The 25,900-nt window shown below is 41.2% G+C and overlaps 1 protein-coding gene across 1 annotated transcript in view; it reads right to left on the minus strand.

The window, feature by feature from the left end:
- The window catches only part of LOC114360101 (protein O-mannosyl-transferase TMTC1), a 194,570-nt gene that overhangs the window by 8,106 nt on the left and 160,564 nt on the right, over positions 1-25,900 (minus strand). Inside the window, exons 4-13 of the mRNA XM_028314666.1 lie at positions 22,165-22,238; positions 19,605-19,739; positions 18,647-18,823; positions 17,565-17,754; positions 16,225-16,346; positions 11,163-11,324; positions 10,542-10,655; positions 6,993-7,133; positions 4,320-4,519; positions 1,363-1,525 (exon numbers count right to left, since the gene is read on the minus strand). Coding sequence (XP_028170467.1) covers positions 1,363-1,525; positions 4,320-4,519; positions 6,993-7,133; positions 10,542-10,655; positions 11,163-11,324; positions 16,225-16,346; positions 17,565-17,754; positions 18,647-18,823; positions 19,605-19,739; positions 22,165-22,238 — 1,478 coding nt within the window. The remainder of the gene's footprint in view (positions 1-1,362; positions 1,526-4,319; positions 4,520-6,992; positions 7,134-10,541; positions 10,656-11,162; positions 11,325-16,224; positions 16,347-17,564; positions 17,755-18,646; positions 18,824-19,604; positions 19,740-22,164; positions 22,239-25,900) is intronic.

Here is a 25,900-nt window from a genome sequence, read left to right on the forward strand (position 1 = left end):
TGTAATGTAGAAACAAACAAGACAAAAAAATGTATACTTCAGCAACGCGAATTTTTTTATACTTCAGCATATTTAGGACACCCGGCAGCGTGTCCTGACATGATCAAAGAAAAAAGTACTCGCAATTTAGCAGGTACATTAAACGAGGTCACAAAATTCGGAAAGAACATAGCGAAATCTATTTATTCACCAATTTTCAAAAATTCCGGAAAACTTTCCAAGTAAAATTAACAAATAACTTGACTATTTACTCGTTATTGAGCACAGAGACACAAACTTGGTTATTTTTTTTAGAAAATTTATATTTAAGTGCATAAATATAAAAATGGCTTCATAGTGCACACAATTGGCAATAGGTGGCATAATAATGGTTACTTTTTAGCGCCTAGTTTGAAATGTGATTGAACGATGACAACTAACAAAGAACAACAGTTGTCAGTTAGGTAAAAATTTATTTTAGTTGGAAAAAGACAAAAAGTGGTAAATGGGTTAACGTGCAGGGGCTGCAAAATCATGTTGTGACGTCACGCGCGAATATTGGAAATTTTTGAAAATTTTAAAATGTCCGTAAACTTCTCGAGGCTCTATCTTCGGTAATACTGGATGGATTGAGGTGAAATAAAAACTAGTGTAATGTGTGTGATCTAAACTTTAAATTAAGTCATAATTTAACTTAATATTACAACTTATGCGTGTTGTCCATTGGATTGGAATTCAGATAAGGTGTAATTTATAGGTGATCAAAGGAAACTGAAATATTAATTAAACTGGAGTCCACTTTGATCACCCAGGTCATCTTATCCATGGTGATCAAAGGACACCAAATTGTCGGTTGAAGTCCACTCTGATCATCTGAGTGATCAAAGCCAGGTAATGAAAATGGAATAGACCGATATTCATGGTGTTAAACGACGAAATAAAACGCGGCCGCAGCAGCGAATTACACTTGAAAATTTCTACGGGTTCATTCAGGGTCTCAGTAGCTGCAGATGGATGAGCAGTCGCCCGGCAAGCGAAAGGTCTTGGGTTCGATTCCCGCCTTAGGCAGTTCGATTTTTTCAAGTTGTATATTTAATAAGTTAAACGACGAGTTCCATAACAAACAAACACAGCAACAGTTTGTTGAGGTATTGGCGTCCTTTGTCCAGGTTAAAATACCTCAGAGTGCGGCGTAATCAAGCCCGGTTTTTACCAGGCCTTTCTACGTTTTTCCCCTCACGTACTTTTTGGCGGGAGCAGACGTGCGAAAAGATTACTCTGTTAGCGTGGTGGTTTACCAATAACCTGTCAGGGACCAAGTCAAGGATCCAAGACCAAGATAAGAATACAGTTACAATAATTATGACTACTGATGTCACTTACCTAGTAACTAACTGCAATATCCTCGCTCTCTGCCCGGCGCTACGCAGGAGTAGGCACGCGGCTCGCACGGCCTGCAGCTTGCCGCGCTCGCAGTTCGCGCACGAGCTGCCGAATGATAGCCTCATGGCTGTCGTGTAGTAGCTCATGGACTGAGGTAGCAACCCTGCAAGGAATACCAGGAACTTTGTATTTGCTCAACAAGAGTAAAGGTTTTGGGGAATGGGAGACGCAGTTTAGGGAGATCACTCAGATGGACTATGACGATGAACTTCCAAGGTGGTGGGAACCCACTGGATGTAAACAGCCTGGAGGAACTGGCTATCTTACCTCAACTGACGGAACACAACAATGCTGTTAACATTGTTGTTAAGGCGACAGACTTAGGTAAGATGGTGGTAGCTAGCCAGGCGGACTTAGAACAAGCTCTACCACCAACCAAACCGAACAGAAAAATCTGCCCCCACTGGGAATCGAACCCGGGACCTCTGCGTCTGAAGCAGGTGGTCTTACCACTAGACCACAGAGGCGGTTTTATTGCTGTGGCATTCTATCCGGAGACCTAAATTCAGCCGCAGACTGATAATCTGGCAGTCGAGGCTGATGATGAGTAAACCCAAGACGATGTTAAAGGAATTTTAACATTGGGTTCAGTCTATGACAGTCTACAGCTGGACGTAACAAAGCACTATCTCTCGCTTTTGACATTCAGCCGCTGCTGTTTCTCGAGGTCGCCGGTCCATCGAGCAGGTAGGTAGTTGCTGAGCGTTGCCGCGGTTGCCAACTCTACGTTTGCTGACACGACGTGGCGTGCTTTTTTTAAATTATTTTATAATAGTCATCTCTCTAGCCTTGCTGCGACTGCATCTGCTGTCTCACCTTTGCCGCGCAGCCAGTGCCCGTACAGGACATGGTGCTTGGGCTTGCACGGCTTGGGCGCCAGCAGCGTGTCACGAACTGCGAACCACGCGCGAGCGGCAGCGGGCTCATGCCTATGTACTCACTTGATACATTACATGCTTCACGGGTAAAGCCTGGTCCGTAAGCAAGTAGAATTTTGTCCAATGACCCCAAGCTACCCATCCTTATCACTCGCGCGTAATTATGTTGCTGTCGCGCTCGCACACTCACTGCGGGTGCCCGTCGCACAGTCGCGACAGCAATACAATTANACAGATGTTTGAAAAAAATAATCACCTTCCTATCTTTGATGCAAGATACAAAATTTTTGCTAGAAACATAAAGAATATGCTTTTAGCAGAACATTCTAAAATTTTCAACTTAAAAGTTTGAAAAAAAAAAAGAACTTTCATAGGTCCAAAAAGTTTTAAAAACTGCGCAGTTTTCTAAACTTTCATAATAATACAAAAAACATGTACTTAATAGGCCATTTTTTTCTGTAATCGCTCCACTAAAGTGGTAAGTCGGAGATTCCGTTACATGTTTTTGACTTTCTTAGGACTAACTAATGTATGCAATCCCCTAAGTTTACATTATGTAGAACACATTTAGAGACAATAACTGAAAAGAACATTTTTTTATCCACAACGAGGAAGCTCTTGCCCTTCATCTGACCTGATGGAAACTGATGGATTGAAACATTGGTTTTACTTGCTATAATATTATCAAGACATGAGTGCCATGACTGTGGCTGTAGAAGCTGGAAACATTGAATTTAGGATGGATCCAGTAAATTTTGTAACCTGTTATTGGTATCGTTAGATAGAACTCGTGAAGCACTATCAGGATCAGTAACCAGTATTTTAATATCTTGTATACTTTTTAATATTATATACTTTTACTAAATGTATGGAAGCCGGAAACATTGACTTTTTGGATAGATCCAGTTTATTATGTAACCTATTTTTGGTACCATTTGTAAGAGCTTGTGAAGCACTTTTAGAATCAGTAATCAGTTTTTCGATATCTTCTATAGTTTAGAAATAATCGAGTGAGATCACTTAACGTTTCCACCCTGTATAGACTAGCCACCGGCCGCGGCCGACCGATAGAGCCAGCCGCGCGTCGGCCGAGCGAGCCAGTCGCGCGCCGACCAAGCGATTATCGTCCTCTCTTGCGCACACTTGTGCGTTTCGTTTCGCTTAATCGGTAGGTACGTAACATATTACGACGCGATTTGGAATAACTTTTTTTTCTTGTTCATGCAATGTTTTTTTTCTTATCCGCCGCCCCCTTTCATATGCCGCCCGGGGCCAAGGCCCCCCCTGCTCCCCCCAAGCTACGCCACTGGCTCCACTGAATGGAAGGGTAAGGGTTACCTCTATAAAAATAACTGGATAAGGGGATTGAGTGTCCCTTCGAAGTCGAAGAGGCTCGTTTGAGAGCAAGCCAAAGCCTGAGACGGAGCTACATAGGTAAGAATGTCCAAGTCCAATAATTTTGTTGACTCTTGTTTCATTTCGCCCCGTCTCTATGAGAATTATTATCGAAGTATGTACTTAGGTGCATTAGTCTGTTCCACTGAAGGTGCACGATTGTGTAATAAACAAACATTAAAATTATCTAACCAGTTACGTAAATAAAAACTCAAACCTGTATCATAAGTGGGAAATAGAATGACTTGGTGATAACCGTGAAATATCATTTGTATGTTAATAACTTATCTTAAATCCTACCACCTCTAAAGTTTAAAATAAACTCGTATATCTTTGTTAAATAAAGTACATACAATCATAGCAGATTTGTTAGTTTAGTTTGATATTGATAAATATTTTAAGCCTCCGTAAATCAAAGTAAGTCAAAGGCAAACATTGCATTAAGCTAGTGGAGATGAATGCATGATAACGCGCGGTGCACCGTAGTAATGACCGCTATGGACGTCATACCTTGTGTTTNTACAATTACGCGCGAGCGATAGGGATGGGTAGCTTGGGGTCATTGGACGGGATTCTACGTGCTCACGGACCAGGCTTTAGATGAGCCTCGCTGCGGTCTCTCACCTCTGCCGCGCAGCCAGTGCCCATACAACACGTGGTGTTCCGGGTTTCGCGGCTCGAGCGCCAGCAGCGTGTCGAGCACGGCGCGGCGGCGCGCGTCCGGCGTCAGCAGTAGAAGCTCTAAGTGCGCTTGCACGAAGCGCGGCTCCAGCGAAATGCAGCGCTCCAGCATCTTGAGGGCTTCGCTGAGGCGGTTCTTTTTTCTGCAAAAAAGGCAAGTTACATCTTTCAACATTTTGTTCGCCACCAAATGTCACTGTTTAATACCAAATACAGGATTAAATCAGGCCCTCTCTTTACAACAGTGGTTCTTAACCTTTAAGTCCCGAGGGACCATTTTACCAAATTTCTGTCTTGTCAAGGACCACTTTTTTTTTCAAAATCCTATGAAAAGGGAGGTCGATTTCTCGCCCACTGTGCGCCGTTTGCGTTGTGTTGGCTCGACTCATCACGTCACGTCACTTGTTTATTACGATGTCTTCGTAGACCACTTGGAATGCCTCCAGGGACCACCAGTGGTCCGCGGACCACCGGTTAAGAACCACTGCTTTACAACATAAAGAAGTCTACTGCTCCCCCAAGAATATCTAAAATAACTGGGCTGCCCAAATCCAGGCAGGCTTCCATCAAACATCAACAGGTTATTGCTGTACTAGGTGGAAGACTTTTTACCTCTACAAAAAACTGAAGGCCTCTCCTCCAGTTTTTTATAATAGCATTGGAAGGTCTATTCCACTTTGGTCACTAGTGATCAAAGCCAGGTGATCAAAGTAGAATAGACCGATTGGAATCCCCTCGAAGTAAGAGATGCTCATTTGAGAGCGAGCCAAAGCCTGAGACGGAGCTAGGGACGAATGTCCAAATCCAATATTTTATTGACTTTTTATTCGTTTCGCTGGTTTCCCCCTGTCTCCATGAGATAATAATCGATGCATAATACTTAGATGCATAAGTCTGTTCGACTCAAAGGTACACAACGATTGTATAATAAACAAACATTAAAATTATCTAACCAGTTACGTAAATAAAAACTCAAACCTGTATCATAAATGAAATAGAATGAGTTGGTGATAACCGTGAAATATCATTGTATGTTGTTAACTTATCTTAAATACCACCTCTAAAGTTTAAAAATAAACCCAACCCATATATCTTTGTTAAATAAACTACATACAATCATAGCAGATTTTGTTGGTTTACTTTGACAGTGATAAATATTTTAAGCCTCCGTAAATCAAAGTAAGCCAAAGGCAAACATTGCATTAAGCTAGTGGAGATGAATGCATGATAACGCGCGGTGCACCGTAGTAATGACCGCTATGGACGTCACACCTTGTGTTTGTAGGGCACATCTTGCCCTTGTGTTATTTGACAACGTTCTTTGTGGAAACATAATTATTTGATGAGTGAGTAATGTATTTTATTTAATGTGACTAGTGTTATTGTTATTTGACGTTATAGGGAATTTGTTTTCTTCCTTGTTTTTATTGTGACCAAAGATGTTTCGAATTTGTTTCACTATAATATACACTTTCGAAAAATGTTCCCTCTGTACTACCGGAGTCTTGGACTATGTATTCCTGGCATCTTTACGAGCACAACAGAGCACCATAGGTACAGATCATTACGTCGTTTCGTGAATCCTGGCGAGATGAAAAGAAGAAGCGATATTCGGTATGCAATATGCATTGATGCTATACCCATTTGCTTACTGCTTACACTCGTGTATAACGAGTGCTCAATCCTAAATCACTATCTACAGTCGGTCGTATGTCTGAAGATTGTGAAAGCATTTGCTACTCAAAGAGATTTACCTGTAGACGGGTGGTTCATTCCAATGTCGCTAAGGGTGATGCGGAGGACGCGGATTTTCGCGAGCTTGAAGCAGGTGATTGGCGTGAAACCGCACAAGACCGTGGCAAGTGGCAATATCTCTCCAAAGGCTATTAGACTAAGAGAAGTGAACGCCAGACCTACGTCATTTTGTAAAAGCTGAAAGTTTGTCAGCGTATGCTCCCAATATAGGTTAGAATGTTGGTGAATAATGAAGTTTGGGTCATCGTGGCTTTGGCAGCTATCCTAAAAAACTGTCTGGTAAAAACTGTCTGTAAATTAATGTATATTTTATATAAAAATCAGCTTTTATGGTATAACGTAAGCCTTACTTTTACGGTGGTTTTTTCTGTATATTCAGTAGACTGTAATTCTTCCTACGTTATACCAAAAAATCTGATTTTTATGCATAATATGTGGGCAATGATTAGAAATTGTTCCCACATCAGTCAGATAGTTTTGACAGTTCCAACTCCTTGTCAGACAGTTTTTTTAGGATAGCTGCCAAAGTCACGATGACCGTAACTTCATGATTCACCAGCATTCTATCCTATATTGGGAGCATACGCTGACAAACTTTCAGCTTTTATAAAATGACGTAGGTCTGGCGTTCACTAGCTCTTAGAGTAGGCGCACACCGTTGATTTTTAGTTGGCCGATAGTTGTGCCCGATTTTAATTTGTATGAAGAATCGGCCAAATCGAATCGGAGTAGTGTGCGCACTCCCATACATGGCCCATACTGATCAACTGCCCGACCAAACTATCGGCCGACGAAAAATCAACGGTGTGTGCCTACTCTTAGTGTATAATACACTATGGGTCGTGGAGCAAGTAACGTTACCTGTAGAGCTTGGCGAGGTTGTAGTGCGCGTTGACGTGGTCGCGGTTGTACTTGAGCGCCTGCAGGAAGTGGTGCTCGGCGCGCGCCCACGCCACCAGCGTGCCCAGGTTGTTGTGCGCGCTCGCGTAGCTCGGCCACAGCCTGGTGGACATCAGACAACCATAAGCCTCACAGAATATGACCCATTTTTTATAAAATTTATTTATTTATTTATATTAGGAAGACCAGGGTTTACATAATTGATTATTTTACAATTATAACACTTGATAACCACTTATAGGTCCACAGATAGAATTGTGGTGGATATTTAAAGAAATTATAATAAACAGATATAATTTCATCATCATTGTCATTATTACTTTCCATTTTAGGAGCACAACCAGCTGCTTGATCACAATCAGACGAAAACGGGTCATCAGTTTTCGATAAAACTTTATCATCATCGTCAACCTTTGAAGTCTCTACTGCAGGAGTACGACTCTGTCCAATTTATCAAAGACCTGTTGAGGATTTAGAATTCGCCAAGTTGCCGACGAAGAGACCAAGTTTGCATATTTGCCCTGTAGTCACCTTTTACGATCTATCTATATATATAAAAGAAAGTCGTGTTAGTTACTTCGCTTATAACTCAAGAACGGCTGAACTGATTTAGCTGAAAATTGTCAGGGAGGTAGTTTAGAGCCAGGAGAAGGACATAGGATACTTTTTATCCCGTTCGAAACAAAAAAAAAAGTCTGCTTATTTATTGCCATTAAGGCGGAACAAAGTTCGCCGGGTCAGCTAGTCTATATTATAAAAGAAAGTCGTGTTAGTTACTCCACTTATAACTCAAGAACGGCTGAACCGATTTAGCTGAAAATTGTCAGGGAGGTAGTTTAGAGCCAGGAGAAGGACATAGGATACTTTTTATCCCGTTCGAAATTAAAAAAGAAGTCTGCTTATTTATAGCCATTAACCCAGTTGTTACGGATATCCCTTTTTTCTTACGATTCCTGTGATTTTGCATATATCGGCTATTTAATGCATCAAGGCAACAGGAAAAATTAAAAAAAAAATATTGGTCTTACGGAAACGCTGGAAAATGGTGTTTGATATACGGAACGCTAGTAATATGTACGGCCACTTGTATGAACTTAGAGATAATACCTAGGTACTCTTTGCGACTTGCGTAAGTTATTAAAGTATTTGCATAAAATATGGAATATTCATTCATAAAAAAACATTCAGAGTTGAATTTATTATTTTTCAAATTTAATTCCAGTGGTGTGAACTGTATATTATGCCCAAAACATTTTCTGGGATCAAAGGTAATATTAATACATTTCTTGCAAAAACATTGCATTTGTATTAAAGCATGAGTTTCATAAAACCTGTGTGTTGCAACTGAATTTGAGATGTTAAAATACTTCTTCTCTGTTTATGTGGCGGAGAAAATCTCTTGGTTTTGTCAGTTGGCGCAATTTTCAATGCATTTGAAGCAACTGTAACCACACTAAATCATCTCATTTACAAACAATAATTTCTTCATATCTTCAAACATGACTGACCCTGTCTAGGGCATAATTGGCTATCTACGCTAACAGGATGCAGTCTTCTTCATCATCACTGGATGAAGAATTCTGTAGTGATTTCTACATGCATGGGCCCTCATTTGTAATCCAGACAAATCTATTGACACTTTATTTTCATCACCAGAGTTCTCTTTGGTTAAGTCACCATTACAATTTACCGGATTTTCCGGCGGGAAAATTGTGATTTAGTTAGGGATACACTCATCTTCATTTTTCTCCAATTTTTCAATGATTTCATTTAAAGGCAAGGGCCTCGAAGGCAGGCGCTAAAACAACAAAATACCGCAGTTCATATTACTAGCGTTCCTTATACGGATCACTAAGTTTAACGTTGAATTAGTAACAGTTACTATAAAAATGTTTATAATTTTGTTATCGATTTACAAAAAGTGGGCTACAAACTTTCATATTTCGGCAAGAAATACTTTAGAATAAATACTTATCATGTTTTTATTCACCTTGAAAAAGTCATCGTAAAATTTACGAAAACAACAAAACGCTTACTATTGAAATGTGACACCTAATGTAGAACAGAACACTTCTGATGGACAAAGGGACCCCACAGGAATCGTTTAACATAAACAATGTTATCAGAAACCACCCTCATTGTTTATAATAATTTAATTTTTATGTTGATCCGTATATCAAACGCTAGTAACAAGTGGGTTAAGGCGGAACAAAGTTCGCCGGGTCAGCTAGTATTCACATAAAAAGTAGGAGTGGTCCTATTCTACTCTACGTCATCATCATCATCATCTCAGCCATAAGACGTCCACTGCTGAACATAGTCCTCCCCAATGCGTTCCATGCTGCCCGGTTGGTAGCCGCCTGCGTCCAGTGCCTCCCCGCTACCCCGCTACTCTACACGGGTTAAGATAAATATATTATGTCATCCACATCTTCTCTGATAAGCCACTTCAATCCTTTGCAGTAGGATCACCCATTAGAATGATTTCAAATAATTATAACTGTTTTGAAAAAAATCAGGTAGGTATTGCTGCGGAAACATGACGCAGAATAACGCTACTTAACAACATACCTAAGGTAAGTGCTCATGGGGTCAATGATTTACTATACAAAGTAGCTTTTTCAGTATTTGGACAATCCGCTGCGAAACTATTAAAGACTTCACCGGATCTTGGGGTTTACCTATTCTATTGTTTAAAGAAAATTAGTGTACCTGGCTCATTCAACTTATAATGGCAGGTATAGCCTGACCAGGAACATAAAAACCCTCGCCATGTTGCGGAAAACTAATGGTACTAATTTCTTTTAATGGCAACAGTAACTAAAAACTTCATTGACATGTCACCTTGCATGTCAGTCTATTGCTGTCAAAGTGTAAACAAACTTTATTTTAAATGTGCGCAATTGATTTTGTGAATGAAATTGCTAAAATATTTTTATAGTCGTGAAAGAAAAGTGGTTGACAATGTGTTAAAGTATTTGTCGAAGAGAAATACCAAGGGTTCGGACAATATTTTCATTGAAAATGTTTCCAATAAAGGTTGTCAAATTGACTGACATGTTTATCGTATAGTACAGTCCACTATGAAAATTAGCTGTGGTTTGTTTCAACTACCTATTTTAAAGTTTTTTGTCACTTTCTAAAAGTTGAATTTTATGGAATTGGGAAAGAAGTACCGAGTTTGAAGCGTTCATGAGCAGACATTGCAGTTGAATATTCAAGTTCTGAATTTGATTATTGATGAATAATAAAATAAATCCTACTAGTTCGATTGATGGTTTCATTTAATTTATTTAAACCAGGTTACCTATAATAATATTTTTTCGTTAATTTATGAAAATATCAAATTAGCCCGTAATCCTGAATCCTGAAACATAAAGTTAGCCTATTAATTTAACACAGGTACGACTGTACTCAGTGTTGCACTATCAAATGCAATTGAAGCGCCTCTATGCCAGGGTTTTTATGTTCCTGGTCAGGCTATACTTTCTATTTTTGTGGATTACTTACTTTAAAGCTTCCTTGTAATGTTTAATGGCGCTTTCTTGTTGTTCGATGTCTTTGAGGAAATTCGCGAAGTTGTAGTGTAGTTTTGCGTTGTGCGGCAACACTGATAAGTCCGCTCTGAAACATGCAAAAAAATTTTTTTGGTGCTTTTATAGACACAACGTTTTCCTTTTGTTTTCAAATGTAACCAAAGTGGGTGTGAACAATCAGGCATATTTATTTTTCTGCAACGTTAGTGCAACACAATGGTAGTTTCTTTCGCATTCGCTAGTTCGCTACCATAATACCAGACTATTCCCACCTCTCGTTCCCACTGGTGCAACTTCTGTGTAGCCAAGATCTACAGCTTGACCGCCAATAAAAACCCAACCAGTGAAGGTTAAGTTTGTTCCGGGGGAAAGTTAAACTGTCATTGGACCCGCAACGAAATTAATCAGAGGAACATAGGAGTGAAGGTAAGGTTCGCTACCATAGGTAATCTTATAAGCGCGGTATCACACCTAGGCATATAAGATGACGTCTCAGTGTTAAGCCTAATGAGTACACTCGTAATAAAATTTTGTAGCAGATACCCGGTACCCGGTAGCGTAAGCCATAAGGTATATTGCACTAAGCTGAAGTTACCTCAGCAGCGATTCCCTGGTCCGCCAGTCGCGGTTGCGCAGATGCGTGCGCGCCGCGCCTCCTGCTACCAGCGCCGCCACGCCCAGTGCAAGCAACCGACGTCCGCGCCGTCGCCGCCGAAGTAGCTGCACGCCGTATGCCGTCAACAGTACTGAGCCCACGCTGGAAAGAAGAAGATATACCTATGTATATCGATCGACCCTACTTATTTATCTTTCCTCTCACACATTTTTTTTATGTGATAGGAGGCAAATGAGCAGACGGATCACCTAATGGTAAGCAATTAACGTTCTATAACGTGTGAGAGGAAAGATCAATAAGTAGTCGCAATCAGTTGCATGCCGTACGCTGTTAGCAGCACTGAGCCCACGCTAGAAGAAGAAGATATGGAGCGTGTGAGAGAAGATCAATAAGTAGGGTCGCATCAGCTGCATGCCGTACGCTGTTAGCAGCACTGAGCCCACGCTAGAAGAAGAAGATATGGAGCGTGTGAGAGAAGATCAATAAGTAAGGTTGCTGCTATTAGCAGAACTAAGGCCACGGTAGAAGGAATAAGATGTGGAGCGTGTGAAAAAAGATCAAAGGTTCGCATCAGCTGCACGCCGTACGCTGTTAGCAGCACTGAGCCCACGCTAGAAGAAGAAGAAGATATGGAGCGTGTGAGAAAAGACCAATAAGTAAGGTTGCTGCTGTTAGCAGCACTAAGGCCAAGGTAGAAGGAATAAGATGTGGAGCGTGTGACAAAAGACCGAAGGTTCGCATCAGCTGCACGCCGTATGCTGTTAGCAACACTGAGCCCACGCTAGAAGAAGAAGATATGGAGCGTGTGAGGTGAGAGCGAATTGATTGTGCCAGAATCACATACGATTATTTCATTATGATTTTTAAGTTTAAAAATCCGTAATGAGGAGATCTGTTGGAGAACTAGTAACCGACATAGTCCGCAAAATTGCCAAAGTTACAGTGAGCGGGGCACATAGCTATGAGCTATGACCTGTGGCAAAAAGTTCTCGAGTAGCGACCACGAACAGAAAAATGCAGTGTAAACAGGCCTCCTACTCGGTAGACTGGTCTATTCCACCTTGATCACCTGGTTTTGATGACCTGGGTGATCAAAGTGAACTCCAGTTTAATTAATATTTTAGTTTCCTTTGATCACCTATAAATAAATTACACATCCTCTGTATAGTCTCATGTCCAATTGATCAAAGCCAGGTGATCGAAAGTGGAATAGACCGGTACACTAACGATCAGAGGAAATACCTGAATGAGGGTAGCGTAAGACCGCTAGTTGTGGAAATCCTTGAGAAGCCTTTGTCCACTAGTGAACACCTTTTAGTTGAAACGAAAATTGTCTTTATATCAGTTAGAAAATATTTAGACACTAAGCATCAGCAAGTCTCAAAGCTAACCTGGGTATGTACAGAACTCGTTCTGCGACCACGAAGCCCACAGTGACGAGGAGGTTGGAGGCGGGCAGGTACGGGATGACGAGCAGCAGCAGCCCCACCACGGCTGGCGTGTGCCGGTGCAGCTGGAGTGAGAGAGAAGATCACAATTTAATTCAAGAACAACCATAAATGTATTTTTTTTATGAAATTCAATATTTGTGGGTATGCAGTGACTCACCAATCAATCCAATTCACCCCTATGCTATACGTATCAAAATAAATTTCCCATTAATATATCTAGAAGATGTTCCATTTTCTCATATCCCAAGAAATGCTTAGATTTTCATGGCGATCTTATGAGAAAGAAGCTTGTGTTTGTTGTTTTTGTCTTAGGTATTTTTACTTATAGTATCTTACAGATATAATTTCAGCTATCGAACATAGATACTATTACACTTACTATAGTCTGGTCTGTGAGCACGTAGAATTTTGTCCAATGACCCCAAGCTACCCATCCTTATCGCTCGCGCGTAATTATGTTGCTATTGCGCTCGCACACTCACTGCGGGTGCCAGTCGCACAGTCGCGACGGCAATATAATTACGCGCGCGCGAGCGATAAGGATGGGTAGCTAGGGGTCATTGGGCAAAATTCTACGTGCTCACAGACCGGGCTTTAGTAAATTACGAGTACATACTTATTGTATTGATTATTTTATAGTGCTAGGTAGCAGAATGTCTTAGCTATATGTTATTCACCTCCAAATCCAAGAAGCATCTGTAGGACAGGGCCACCAAGGCTATGAGCGCGGCGCAGGTGAGCAGGTTCCTTGGGTCCCAGCCGCTGGTGACGAGCGGCACCGAGCCCATCTGCCAGTCGTGGCTCAGCGTCCAGGGGCACAGGAGTAGCCACCAGTTGAAGGCTGCTAGGTAGCAGAATATCTAGCTATATGTTACTCACCTCCAAATCCAAGAAGCATCTGTACGACAGCGCCACCAAGGCTATGAGCGCGGCGCAGGTGAGCAGGTTCCTTGGGTCCCAGCCGCTGGTGACGAGCGGCACCGAGCCCATCTGCCAGTCGTGGCTCAGCGTCCAGGGGCACAGGAGTAGCCACCAGTTGAAGGCTGCTAGGTAGCAGAATATCTAGCTATATGTTACTCACCTCCAAATCCAAGAAGCATCTGTACGACAGCGCCACCAAGGCTATGAGCGCGGCGCAGGTGAGCAGGTTCCTTGGGTCCCAGCCGCTGGTGACGAGCGGCACCGAGCCCATCTGCCAGTCGTGGCTCAGCGTCCAGGGGCACAGGAGTAGCCACCAGTTGAAGGCTGCTAGGTAGCAGAATATCTAGNCCTCTATGCCAGGGTTTTTATGTTCCTGGTCAGGCTATAATTTCTATTTTTGTGGATTACTTACTTTAAAGCTTCCTTGTAATGTTTAATGGCGCTTTCTTGTTGTTCGATGTCTTTGAGGAAATTCGCGAAGTTGTAGTGTAGTTTTGCGTTGTGCGGCAACACTGATAAGTCCGCTCTGAAACATGCAAAAAAATTTTTTTGGTGCTTTTATAGACACAACGTTTTCCTTTTGTTTTCAAATGTAACCAAAGTGGGTGTGAACAATCAGGCATATTTATTTTTCTGCAACGTTAGTGCAACACAATGGTAGTTTCTTTCGCATTCGCTAGTTCGCTACCATAATACCAGACTATTCCCACCTCTCGTTCCCACTGGTGCAACTTCTGTGTAGCCAAGATCTACAGCTTGACCGCCAATAAAAACCCAACCAGTGAAGGTTAAGTTTGTTCCGGGGGAAAGTTAAACTGTCATTGGACCCGCAACGAAATTAATCAGAGGAACATAGGAGTGAAGGTAAGGTTCGCTACCATAGGTAATCTTATAAGCGCGGTATCACACCTAGGCATATAAGATGACGTCTCAGTGTTAAGCCTAATGAGTACACTCGTAATAAAATTTTGTAGCAGATACCCGGTACCCGGTAGCGTAAGCCTTAAGGTATATTGCACTAAGCTGAAGTTACCTCAGCAGCGACTCCCTGGTGCGCCAGTCGCGGTTGCGCAGATACGTGCGCGCCGCGCCGCCAGCCACAAGCGCCGCCACGCCCAGCGCAAGCAACCTACGTCCACGCCGCCGCCGCCGCAGCAACTGTACCCCGTATGCTGTCAGGAGGACCGAACCCACGCTGGAAAGAAGAAGATATACCTATGTATATCGACCCTACTTATTGATCTTTCCTAGATCGTTATAGAACGTGTGAGAGGAAAGATCAATAAGTAGGGTCGCATCAGCTGCATGCCGTACGCTGTTAGCAGCACTGAGCCCACGCTGAAAGAAGAAAATATGGAGCGTGTGAGAGAAGATCAATAAGTAAGGTTGCTGCTGTTAGCAGCACTAAGGCCACGGTAGAAGGAATAAGATGTGGAGCGTGTGACAAAAGATCAAAGGTTCGCATCAGCTGCATGCCGTACGCTGTTAGCAGCACTGAGCCCACGCTGAAAGAAGAAGATATGGAGCGTGTGAGAGAAGATCAATAAGTAGGGTCGCATCTGCTGCATGCCGTACGCTGTTAGCAGCACTGAGCCCACGCTGGAAGGAATAAGATGTGGAGCGTGTGACAAAAGATCAAAGGTTCGCATCAGCTGCACGCCGTATGCTGTTAGCAGCACCGAGCCCACGCTGGAAAGAAGGAGATGGAGCGTGTGAGAGAACATCAATAAGTAGGGTCGCATCAGCTGTATGCCGTACGCTGTTAGCAGCACTGAGCCCACGCTAGAAGGAATAAGATATGGAGCGTGTGAGAAAAGACCAATAAATAGGTTCGCTTCAGCTGCATGCTGCGCGCCGTATGCTGTTAGCAGCACTGAGCCCACGCTGGAAGGAAGAAGATGGAACACGTGAGAGAAAAGATTACTATTGCAAGATACTTATTGTAAGATCGCATCAGCTGCACGGCATACGCTGTCAGGAGTACAGAGCCCCCGCTGGAAAGAAGAAGAAAGATATGGAGTGTGAGAGAAAAGATCAATAAGCAAGGTCACAGTAAGCTGTATGCTGTTAGCATCACTGAGCTCACGGTAGAAGGAAGAAGATATGGAGCGTGTGAGAGAAGATCAATAAGTAGGGTCGCATCAGCTGCAAGCCGTATGCCGTCAGGAGTACTGAGCCCACGCTAGAAGGAAGAAGATATGGAGCGTGAGAGAAAAGACCAATAAATAGGTTCGCTTCAGCTGCATGCTGCGTGCCGTACGCTGTTAGCAGTACTGAGCCCAGGCTGGAAGGAAGAAGATATGGAGCGTGTGTGAAATGATCAGTATGTAAGATCGCATCAGCTGCACGGTATAATAATATGCAAGAAATATAGAAAGAAGATATGGAGCGTGTGAAAAGAGATCAATAACTAATCGAATCAACGCTAGGAGAAATGAAACTTAAAGCATGTGAAAGAAGATAAGTAAATAAGTAGCTCTACTGCCGCTATATCCCTTATGCTGTCAGCAGCACCAAAATTCTCACTGGAAGCACCAAAACTTATGCGTGTGAGAGAAGAGATGTATAAGTGACTTTACCCATTGCCGCAGCAGGTGAGATTGTGAGTGGTCCTCTTCTAAATAGGTACAGGAATCGCTATAGGCTAGTCATAAAAGATAATGGCTAACCTGGGTATGTACAGAACTCGTTCTGCGACCACGAAGCCCACAGTGACGAGGAGGTTGGAGGCGGGCAGGTACGGGATGACGAGCAGCAGCAGCCCTACCACGGCTGGCGTGTGCCGGTGCAGCTGGAATAAGAAAAGACCAGAACTTATTTCCAAGAAAACATTTAGGATGGTACTAAAATAAGAATTTAACAGAGTGTGGGTGATTTTACATCATAGTATGTTAGGTACTCGTAGTTCATTACATTTTTCGTCTTACAAATCTCAAGAGTTTGCGTGTCAAGACTGATCTCGTTTCTGACTGATTCTTAAGCAGTTGAGTTTGTATGTATTCCTCAACACGTAGGTAGCTAGCTGGTAAGCCCGTGTAAACCTTATCTTATTTAGTAAGCATTGTGCTCAAAAACTTAATTGTCAGAAACCTACCATCTTCATTGATATTCGACGATGCTTTATTTTGAATTATTGCGTCCAGGGGCACAAGAATACCAGTTGAATGCTGCTAGGTAGAGTGTCTTAGCTATATGTTATTCACCTCCAAATCCAAGAAGCATCTGTAGGACAGCGCCACCAATGCTATGAGCGCGGCGCAGGTGAGCAGGTTCCGAGGGTCTCAGCCGCTGGTCACGAGCGGCACCGAGCCCATCTGCCAGTCGTGGCTCAGCGTCCAGGGGCACAGGAGTAGCCACCAGTTGAACGCTGCTAGGTAGAGTTCGTTCGTTCGTTCGTTCGTTTCAGCCAAATGACGTCCACTGCTGGACAAAGGCCTCCTCCAAGGTTTTCCACAATGCACGGTCCTGCGCTGCCCGCATCCAGGCTCTTCCCGCGACCTTTACCAGATCGTCGGTTCACCCAGTAGGAGGCCTGCCCACGCTACGTCTTCCAGCCCGTGGTCGCCACTTCACTCGGTAGAGTGTCTTACCTATATGTTACTCACCTCCAAATCCAAGAAGCATCTGTAGGACAGCGCCACCAAGGCTATAAGCGCGGCGCAGGTGAGCAGGTTCCTTGGGTCCCAGCCGCTGGTGACGAGCGGCACCGACCCCATCTGCCAGTCGTGGCTCAGCGTCCAAGGGCACAGGAGTAGCCACCAGTTGAAGGCTGCCAGGTAGCAGAATATCTAGCTATATGTTACTCACCTCCAAATCCAAGAAGCATCTGTAGGACAGCGCCACCAAGGCTATGAGCGCGGCGCAGGTGAGCAGGTTCCTTGGGTCCCAGCCGCTGGTGACGAGCGGCACCGAGCCCATCTGCCAGTCGTGGCTCAGCGTCCAGGGGCACAGGAGAAGCCACCAGTTGAACGCTGCTAGGTAGCAGGATGTCTAGCTATATGTTATTCACCTCCAAATCCAAGAAGCATCTGTAGGACAGCGCCACCAAGGCTATAAGCGCGGCGCAGGTGAGCAGGTTCCTTGGGTCCCAGCCGCTGGTGACGAGCGGCACCGAGCCCATCTGCCAGTCGTGGCTCAGCGTCCAGGGGCACAGGAGTAGCCACCAGTTGAATGCTGCTAGGTAGCAGAAGGTCATCAGTCTGTAAAAAAACAAATGAGAACGTGATAATTACGATCTTCTTGTTCTTCTTTTCGTGTCGGCAACAAACCTACACAGTGTCAGCCCAAAACTCCGCCACAAGAGTGGCGTTGTCAGTAGCACTCATCAAATCCTCCTGAGTGCAGTTGCTTGGACACTCAGGGCATGACATCAGGTGCTTCATCAACTGGGGAACAAAACCGCACCTGCACTCCATGTTTAAGCCATCCAAAAATCATCCCCACCTGACCAGACAGATAATTACGATCTAATAGAATACGACGTTAAATCGGATCACTTCTATTTTTATTTAAATACTCGAAGTTGCCCTCGAACTTGATTTATTCCTAATTTCTTAATCTGAATATAACAACTATTAATAAATACCTATAATATACTCATGTTACAATCATAGGATGTAACTATTGACATTTGTGTTTAAAAAAATTATAATAGAATACTAATTTATTGTTAAGCGGAAACTATATTTGTAGTACTTTATGGCTAATAAATAATAATAATTAAATCATTAAACTTTATCTTCAATCTTCATTTCAAATCCAGCAAATGTCCACAGATACGAGTTTATCACTTACTTGACCACAAACAATTTTATATTTACAAAAAAATCGAGACGAGGAAAATAATAATTTAGCGTGAGAGTTCGTTATCATTATGTCTTAAAAGAAACAAAAGAACATCGATTTTGGTCGTCGAGAAATAATTAAGATTTTTCTTAGTGGCCAGTGTCGCGTGGCCAAGGAGGCGGCCGTGTGCGGCCTTAATTTAAAAATACCGTTTCCTCCGACTCCGAGCAGTAGACAGAGATACAAATACCAAAAGGTAGTGTTGTGCAAGGAAGCCTTTTGAGAAGAAGTCCATGACTTAAGTACCTGACAGCAAAAGAAGGGTGGAAAGCTGGTGGGTTATCCTGCGGCGAGAACGCCGGCAGCGAGCCCTGTAGCAGCGTAAGTCTGACACCGACCAGCAGCACCAACGCTACCACCATCCGCGTCACTCTGCCGCATACGCTGTCGCTTTTCCATCTCCATTTCACTGCTATGGATGGTCTGAAAAAAGGTTTTTTCATACCAGTTAGGCCCAGTTTTTTATTCATAGTTTTTTTTTTAGTATTAACCAATAGTCAAACTTGACACATGTCAAATGATCAATTTTATTGTTAGCTTGACTTTTAGGCTGAGTTGCACCACCAAACTTTGACCGTAACTATAATGATAATGATGATGTTTGTTACAGTCAAAGTAAGATGGTGCAACCCACCCTTAGTAATTTTTTTAACTATTAGGTTACATTTTGTTTATATTTAACCATTAGTACAACTGGAGGACTTTATTGTTACATTTTTAACAATAAAGTCCTCCAGTTAAATTAACCAAACGTTTGTGAATTCGTCAACGCGACATTCAACTAGAATTTGTAAAGCAATACAAACTTATTACATCACGCTGATTGCCCACCCAATCGATTAACTATTTTATTGATTTCAAAGCAATCTAATTTTACAGTTAACTGAAAGCTAATTGGGTTTTCAGTGATAAAATGGGCAGTTTTTGGAGAAATTTTTCTCAGAATTATTAGTTAACTATTGAACTGAAAAATTACTTAGATTTCAGACTGTTTTAAATTAGACGTGTTTAACAGGACGTCTTTGGTTTGCAAGACCACAAACACTGTTGGAATTGTCATGCAATTTTCCATGCAAACGGACGGCTAACGTCCGGATCATACGTTTTATTTGTAGGAGCTCTATTAGGTATGTAATTTGTGCCTAAGAGTGAATGTACTCGTACAAATCCGCAAAATGTTAACTCCATATTAGTCCCTATGTACCTCGTAATAGGAGTCCAACTCCGGTACAGGTCGAAGGTGATGTTGAACAGCAGCGCCGTGAGACCAGTCTCCTTGGCCATCATACTGAGCGCTGCCAGCACGACGCTCGACCACACGCGGTGCTTGCCGGAGGACCTGGAACCATAGATAGTCTTATGTTTTAAAGCTGATTTTTTATTTTTTTTATTTTGGTCTGACCTGCTTGCCTGTAACGAATAGATTAATATTGACATTGCATGCCTTGACAAATTACTAGGTGACACTGGTGACCTGGTGTCTTTGCCATGCATCATTTGATTAATATTTTGTACTAAAAGCACACTTTTGTAAAATGTGTGTTGTTTAAGATTTTATTATGAAGTCTGTATCTTAAAATGTATCTAGGGTTTGTCAAAATGCAGTGTTTAATGTTATTGTTACATACATATTAAGACATAAACGTTTTCATCTTTAATTTATTATCAGTGAATTTTCCTAGCAAATTGAAATGCAAATAGTGTAATAAACACGTTCAGGTTTCTGAGTTTCAATCGCATAATTTTAAATACGGTAAAACCGCATAGCGCTAAACTGCGCTGTGTTAGCTGTACCATATAATTTTAGTTCAAAAATATTATTATGAGTTGTAACAAAAATAAGCTGGGACTTAGTCGGTTGTGCGGCGAAACTACTAACAACGGGCGAAGTTCGCGTTAAGTACGACAAAGTACGTGCTGCGGGTAGGGCTGTCGCGTAAGTAATATTTGTAAGAATTATAGCAACAAGCTGTTTTCAGTGGCTGTGCTAAGTTCTGTGTGCCCCTTTGTTCTCATAAGTAAAAATCGAGGTTTTCGATGTATTCTAGCTTTTCTCATGGCATTTAGCTGTACTTACACATTTAGCTGGCTTATCAAATGAATTTGATTGTTACCTAATAAAACATTTCCGTGTCTCGTTTTGCTAGTATCTGAAAGGGTAAATATCGCTTAACAGTGTTTACAATGTCATCTTGCATATCAGTGGTTGTTCGTTCCGTGTTTATGAACCGATTAAAGCCAGTAGGTAGCCGATTAAAGTTTTGTTATTTTTATTGCCGGAACAATATGAAATGACGCATTTGACCACTTCACCACGAGAAGACTGTCTTACTTACCTCACAATAACTACTGTCCATGTTTAATTGATAAAAAATCAAATCTGTGTTTGGAAAGATAGTAAAATAGGATACATATTTATTAAGGCAGCCCTGTATAAGTTGTCCCCGGGATAAATAGGGGCGCGTCGTGCGAGCCGCCTGCGACCGAACTCGCCGCTAATAATTACCTCTTCGCTTTAGTTGTAAATTGTTATTGTGGCCGACTTGTTGTGCCATTACCGAAGCAGAGTTCTCTCCAAGACACAGCATTTTTGGATCTAGCCAGCTTTGTCACTACCAAAGCAGTCATAAAAGGGATTCGAGCTTCTGAATCAAGAGTCACACGCCCATATTCACAAACGATGCTTGCCTAAGTGAAGCGGTAAATCGAATACACAGCGTTAAATAGAGCTCTGTGATTGGTTCGTGTGTCACTCTGTGCGTTCACGCGAACTGTGAGACCTCATAGTAACGTTTGTGAATACGGGCGTAACTCTCTAACCGCTGAACCACGAAGCACATGTAGAATCGAAAATACGGAACCTTCGTTACAAGAAAGGCGTGCAATTTGGCATGCTGTTTCATTTGTAGTTACTCGTAAATCTTTAGAAGTGCAAATAATTTTAAATTCTATTACTAAACTTAATATTATTCTATTACTTAAATATACACTTGGCTTGGTGGTTTACGATGACGAGCGGTTGCGGGCTTGCATGTAGCATTTAAATTTAGATGGACGTTCGTTGATTATATTTTACAACCGCACCTATTTAATTAATAAGCGATGATTAGAACAATAAGAAATGATAGTTGCACTGGCTGTACAAAAGTTTCAGTTCTAGTAAACGACACCCAGACGCAGAACGTATCAAGAACTTTGCTATTAGAGGTGAAACTGGACTGTTTTCAAAACGAGGTCGTAAAACATTTACGCTACGTTTCTACTAACTTCTTAGTCTAAAGTTAGGAAAATCTAGCTTCATACAGACAATGCCTTCAGTCAAAGCGTATCTCTTAGTACAACTAATGCCCGTTTTCACCATCAATCCCTAATTTTTAAGTGACCCCTTTGAAAACAAAATTCATGTTACTACAGGGCTCACTTAAAAATTAGGGATTGATGGTGAAAACTGGCACAAGTACGCTAAAATGTTACTTTCCATCTTTTTATGATATACTTGCATCAAATAAATATTGTTTCTTTCTTCATTTTTATTATAAACTAGCTGACTCGGCGAACTCTGTTCCGCCTTAAAGGCAATAAATAAGCAAATCTTTCCTTATTTGCTCACCGTTTAGACCTACCCTGGACTACGACAAACATATTAACACCAAAATCAGTTCAATCGGCCCAGCCGTTCTCGAGTTATAATCAGACTAACGAACATCAATTCATTTTTATTTATATAGATAGATAGATATATTAAGGAATTTCATCCTACTTACCCGTGATAAAGAAGCAGAGAAGATAGGAAGAACATACAGGCCAGGACATCGGCTCGTCCCACCACTCCTGCCACCTGAGGACAATCAAATATCTTCTATAAAATTAATGCTGTACCTATAGTTTTTAATGTGAAACATTTTTATAAATACACAGTAACATTAATATTCGAGTAATAGAGCATCGGTAGAGCAAAATAAAGAAAACTCTCCCAATTCTTGAGTTTCCGATATTGCGACAATGTTCACGGAACAACTGGTTCCTAAATTAACCAATGTTTTGTAAAATCAAATGCAAGAATGAAGAAACATCGGAAGCTCAACAATTACAAAATCCGATAAAATCACCGATTGCTCATTTCACACTTTAATATAGTCGGTGCATCCCTTTAAGTGAACTTTGGATTTGGGCATACCTGAAATTGTCAATTATCAGAAAATTTTACTCCAAACGATACAACGATACGATACCGATAATATCACAACGTTTGTTTATTAATTTTACAGTGGCCCAATAAACTAAGTGCTCCAAATACAGGGAAAGCATTTAATCTAAGCACATAATGGTTGTATCGGACGATTAAGAAGATCCCAGGCTACATTAGGATTTCGTTTATATGCTCTAAACGGCAGCTTCCCCTTAAGTGGCCGTTCCGGAGTAATCGGAACGATACACGCGCCTTAGCGGCGCTTTACAAGGGATAAGTACTGGCGGACAATTGAAATGCGGCTCTACGGTACCCCTTTATCTATTAAGTAGGTACCTACTAGTATAGGGCCACTTTGAACCACTATAGAGAATACCTGTTCAATTGCTTTAACCGATAATAACCTTTATCGTGTCAAGCTGAAGCAAATTGTAGTTGGTCAACATTGAAGATCGTCAGCTTCCAAGATTTTTGAATCTTTTTATACTTCATTTGTAATATTTCATTCAACTTTGTATTTTAATAAAAGGTTACCATGAATAAAGGAATACGAACCTTATACTTGTACAATATTTTTTTCTAAGACCTTAAAGATACGACAGGCATCTTCTGGGTAAGCTAGCAGTTACACCTCTCGGGTGAAAAAGTTATCAAAAACAAGCATATTACTTAAAAAAGCTACTTTGATTTGCAATAATTAATCCGTGGTCTCATAGCTGGTAACACATATTACTTTTAAAAGTAGTTGCCAGCAACGCACTTATTTAACGCTACGCCATTCACCTTGAACCACACTACAACAAAAGGTAGAAGAGTTTTTAGATCCTGCGCTTGGCAGATTGCCGCCGTTTTAATATTTAATTAATAGACAATTAGACCCTTATCAATATAAATGGTTATTGTAAAAGTTTTAGGGCCGGTTTAATTTGATTGTTACACCCGCGTCGGATTGTTGGCGAATTTGTTTTTTAAAATGCTTGCGGAGTTTTGGATTGTTTCAAACTGTAGACTCGATCAATGCCTATTTTGTGAATGGTTTGAAAAAAGTTTTAAAACGTTTTGTGTAGGTAAATACTTCTGCTGTAGGTAAATAGAATAGGTGATTTGTAGAGTTAACTGATAAAGTTAAGAACCTTAATTTCGAACTCCTCCTATGTTCTTCTGATTAATTTCGTTGCGGGTCCAATGACAGTTTAACTTTCCCCCGGGACAAACTTGACCTTCATTGGTTGGGTTTTTGTGGCGGTCAAGCTGTAGATCCTGGCTACACAGGAGTTGCAGTGGTGGGAACGAGAGGTGGGAATATTTTAATGATAAAGTTAAGCAACAAATGAGGTAAGGTTCGTCCAAACACTTCGTTTCACAAAATTTCAACAGTATTTTTCGAGCCATCATGCTTTTCAACTCGATGTATTAACTCGACCGTAATATTCGGCTCGAAGCGATTACACGGAATCGATTAACGTAATTTATGTGCAGTGTGATAAAGTATTCCTCTTGTTAATTAATAAGTGAGCTGATTGGAGCCGATTCCAGCTCATGCGAGATGATTGGGATGGAATCCCCGTATGGAATATTGGCGAGTTAATTCCAAATTGTAAAAATATTGTAAATTATGTTAAATTTGAAATATTTGTAAAACATACCTACTTAATAGGGTAGCAAAATTTGTCCTTAGTGAAACCTAGTTAAGTCTGTCCCGACTACGAGCTTATCGGGGTCGACCCAGTAAATAAGATTTACAAGGGCTTAAACTGTTCTTAAGATCACAGTATCGTATTTTAGTATATTTTTAAGAAAAAGTACCTCCCAAACAGCCTGGCCCGGGAAGTGTTAGTAGGCTAAATCCTCCATTTTGCTTCTGGCAAATTAGAGAGGAACGTGCTCCTATAGTAGAGAATAATAATGATGGCATGATTATTAATATGCCAATAATTTTTATGTCTTTATATTCGTATACGAGATTTGAGATTGAGGATATTTATGCAGAAGGTAGGCCCATGCACAAGGAATGTTCCTTGAAGATGTGCTCTCCGTAGAAAATCAGTTTCGAGACAAGCCCTGGCACGGTCTTGATGTATGCTAATCTGTCCATTTGTGTATCTCTTTCATTATGTACCTATGTCTTTCCTGCTTGTATGTCTTTCTTTCAAATAAAAAACTATTCTATTCCGTAGCTTCGATAACCTAATTATAGTCCCCTAATCTATACATATAAGTATATCTACTATGTACCTACTATCAGCAGATATCAATCAAACAGCGGTACTAATCAGTCACAGCTGTCGCGGCGGCTTGTCGCGCGTAGTCCCTGTCTCCGGAGCCCTCGGACAGGCCGGTGAAAGAGCCCTAATTAACTATTAAGCCCCATCGGTGGGAGGCTACTTAATGGACCTATAGTTTGCGCCAATAGACTGTCAATTTCGTTAATGCATCGGGATAAAATTGAATTGTTTCAGTATCCTTAACATTATTTTGCAATCAAATATAGTTCCTACTCTACCGATTTGTTATAATGTGCATTTTCTTTTGGCATGGACTTTAATAATGCTGAAATAATTCAAAAGTTTTTCAATATTATGTAACGTAAGTATTTGAAGTCAAATAATAAAACTTATCTTAATAAAATCTAATGAAATGGGTAGACGTCTGGACATAAGTGGGTATATCGGTTTGATGACTTGTAAAGAAAAAAGTTGGAATGTTTTTATCGTTTTATCGGAGCTCATATTGTATCTTAAGTAATCTATTTTAACCGACTTCAACAAAAGGAGGAGGTTCTCAATTCGGTTGTTAATTCGGCTAACGAATCCTAATGATGTAGATCACATATTATGAGTTGACATGACTAACTTATGAGTTATGTCCAAACTTCAAAAAAATAAATCGACCAAAAACTACATAATAACATTTATAAGTTCAACAGTCAATAACTATAGTTGTCACAATAGCTATCCTCAACTTTTCAAATAAACCTCAGAAACAGTTCAACTGTCCATTTAATACGAAAACTTGGTTATTGCCTGTGAAGCTCATGGCTCTTTGATTATATTATTATACCGACAAAGAACTTATATTTTTGAGCACCTTTTGTACAAAGTTGTTGGCTGATAATATAAATCAAGTTATATTGAAATAAGAATAATATATTCTTAATCTACTTGGATGAAAAGTCCAAATACCACGACAAGATAATATCATCTCCCTATAATATCCACTAGAAAATTCATCATGGCGGCACAAAACACCATTATACTTCCAAACAATGGCGGCACTAAGCCCAATTGGATTTCTTTCAACTTTAAAACTTC

The sequence above is a fragment of the Ostrinia furnacalis genome, unplaced genomic scaffold (genome assembly GCF_004193835.3).
Source record: "Ostrinia furnacalis isolate ACB-3 unplaced genomic scaffold, ASM419383v2 OfSCF4889, whole genome shotgun sequence".
NCBI classification, from domain to species: Eukaryota; Metazoa; Arthropoda; class Insecta; order Lepidoptera; family Crambidae; genus Ostrinia; species Ostrinia furnacalis.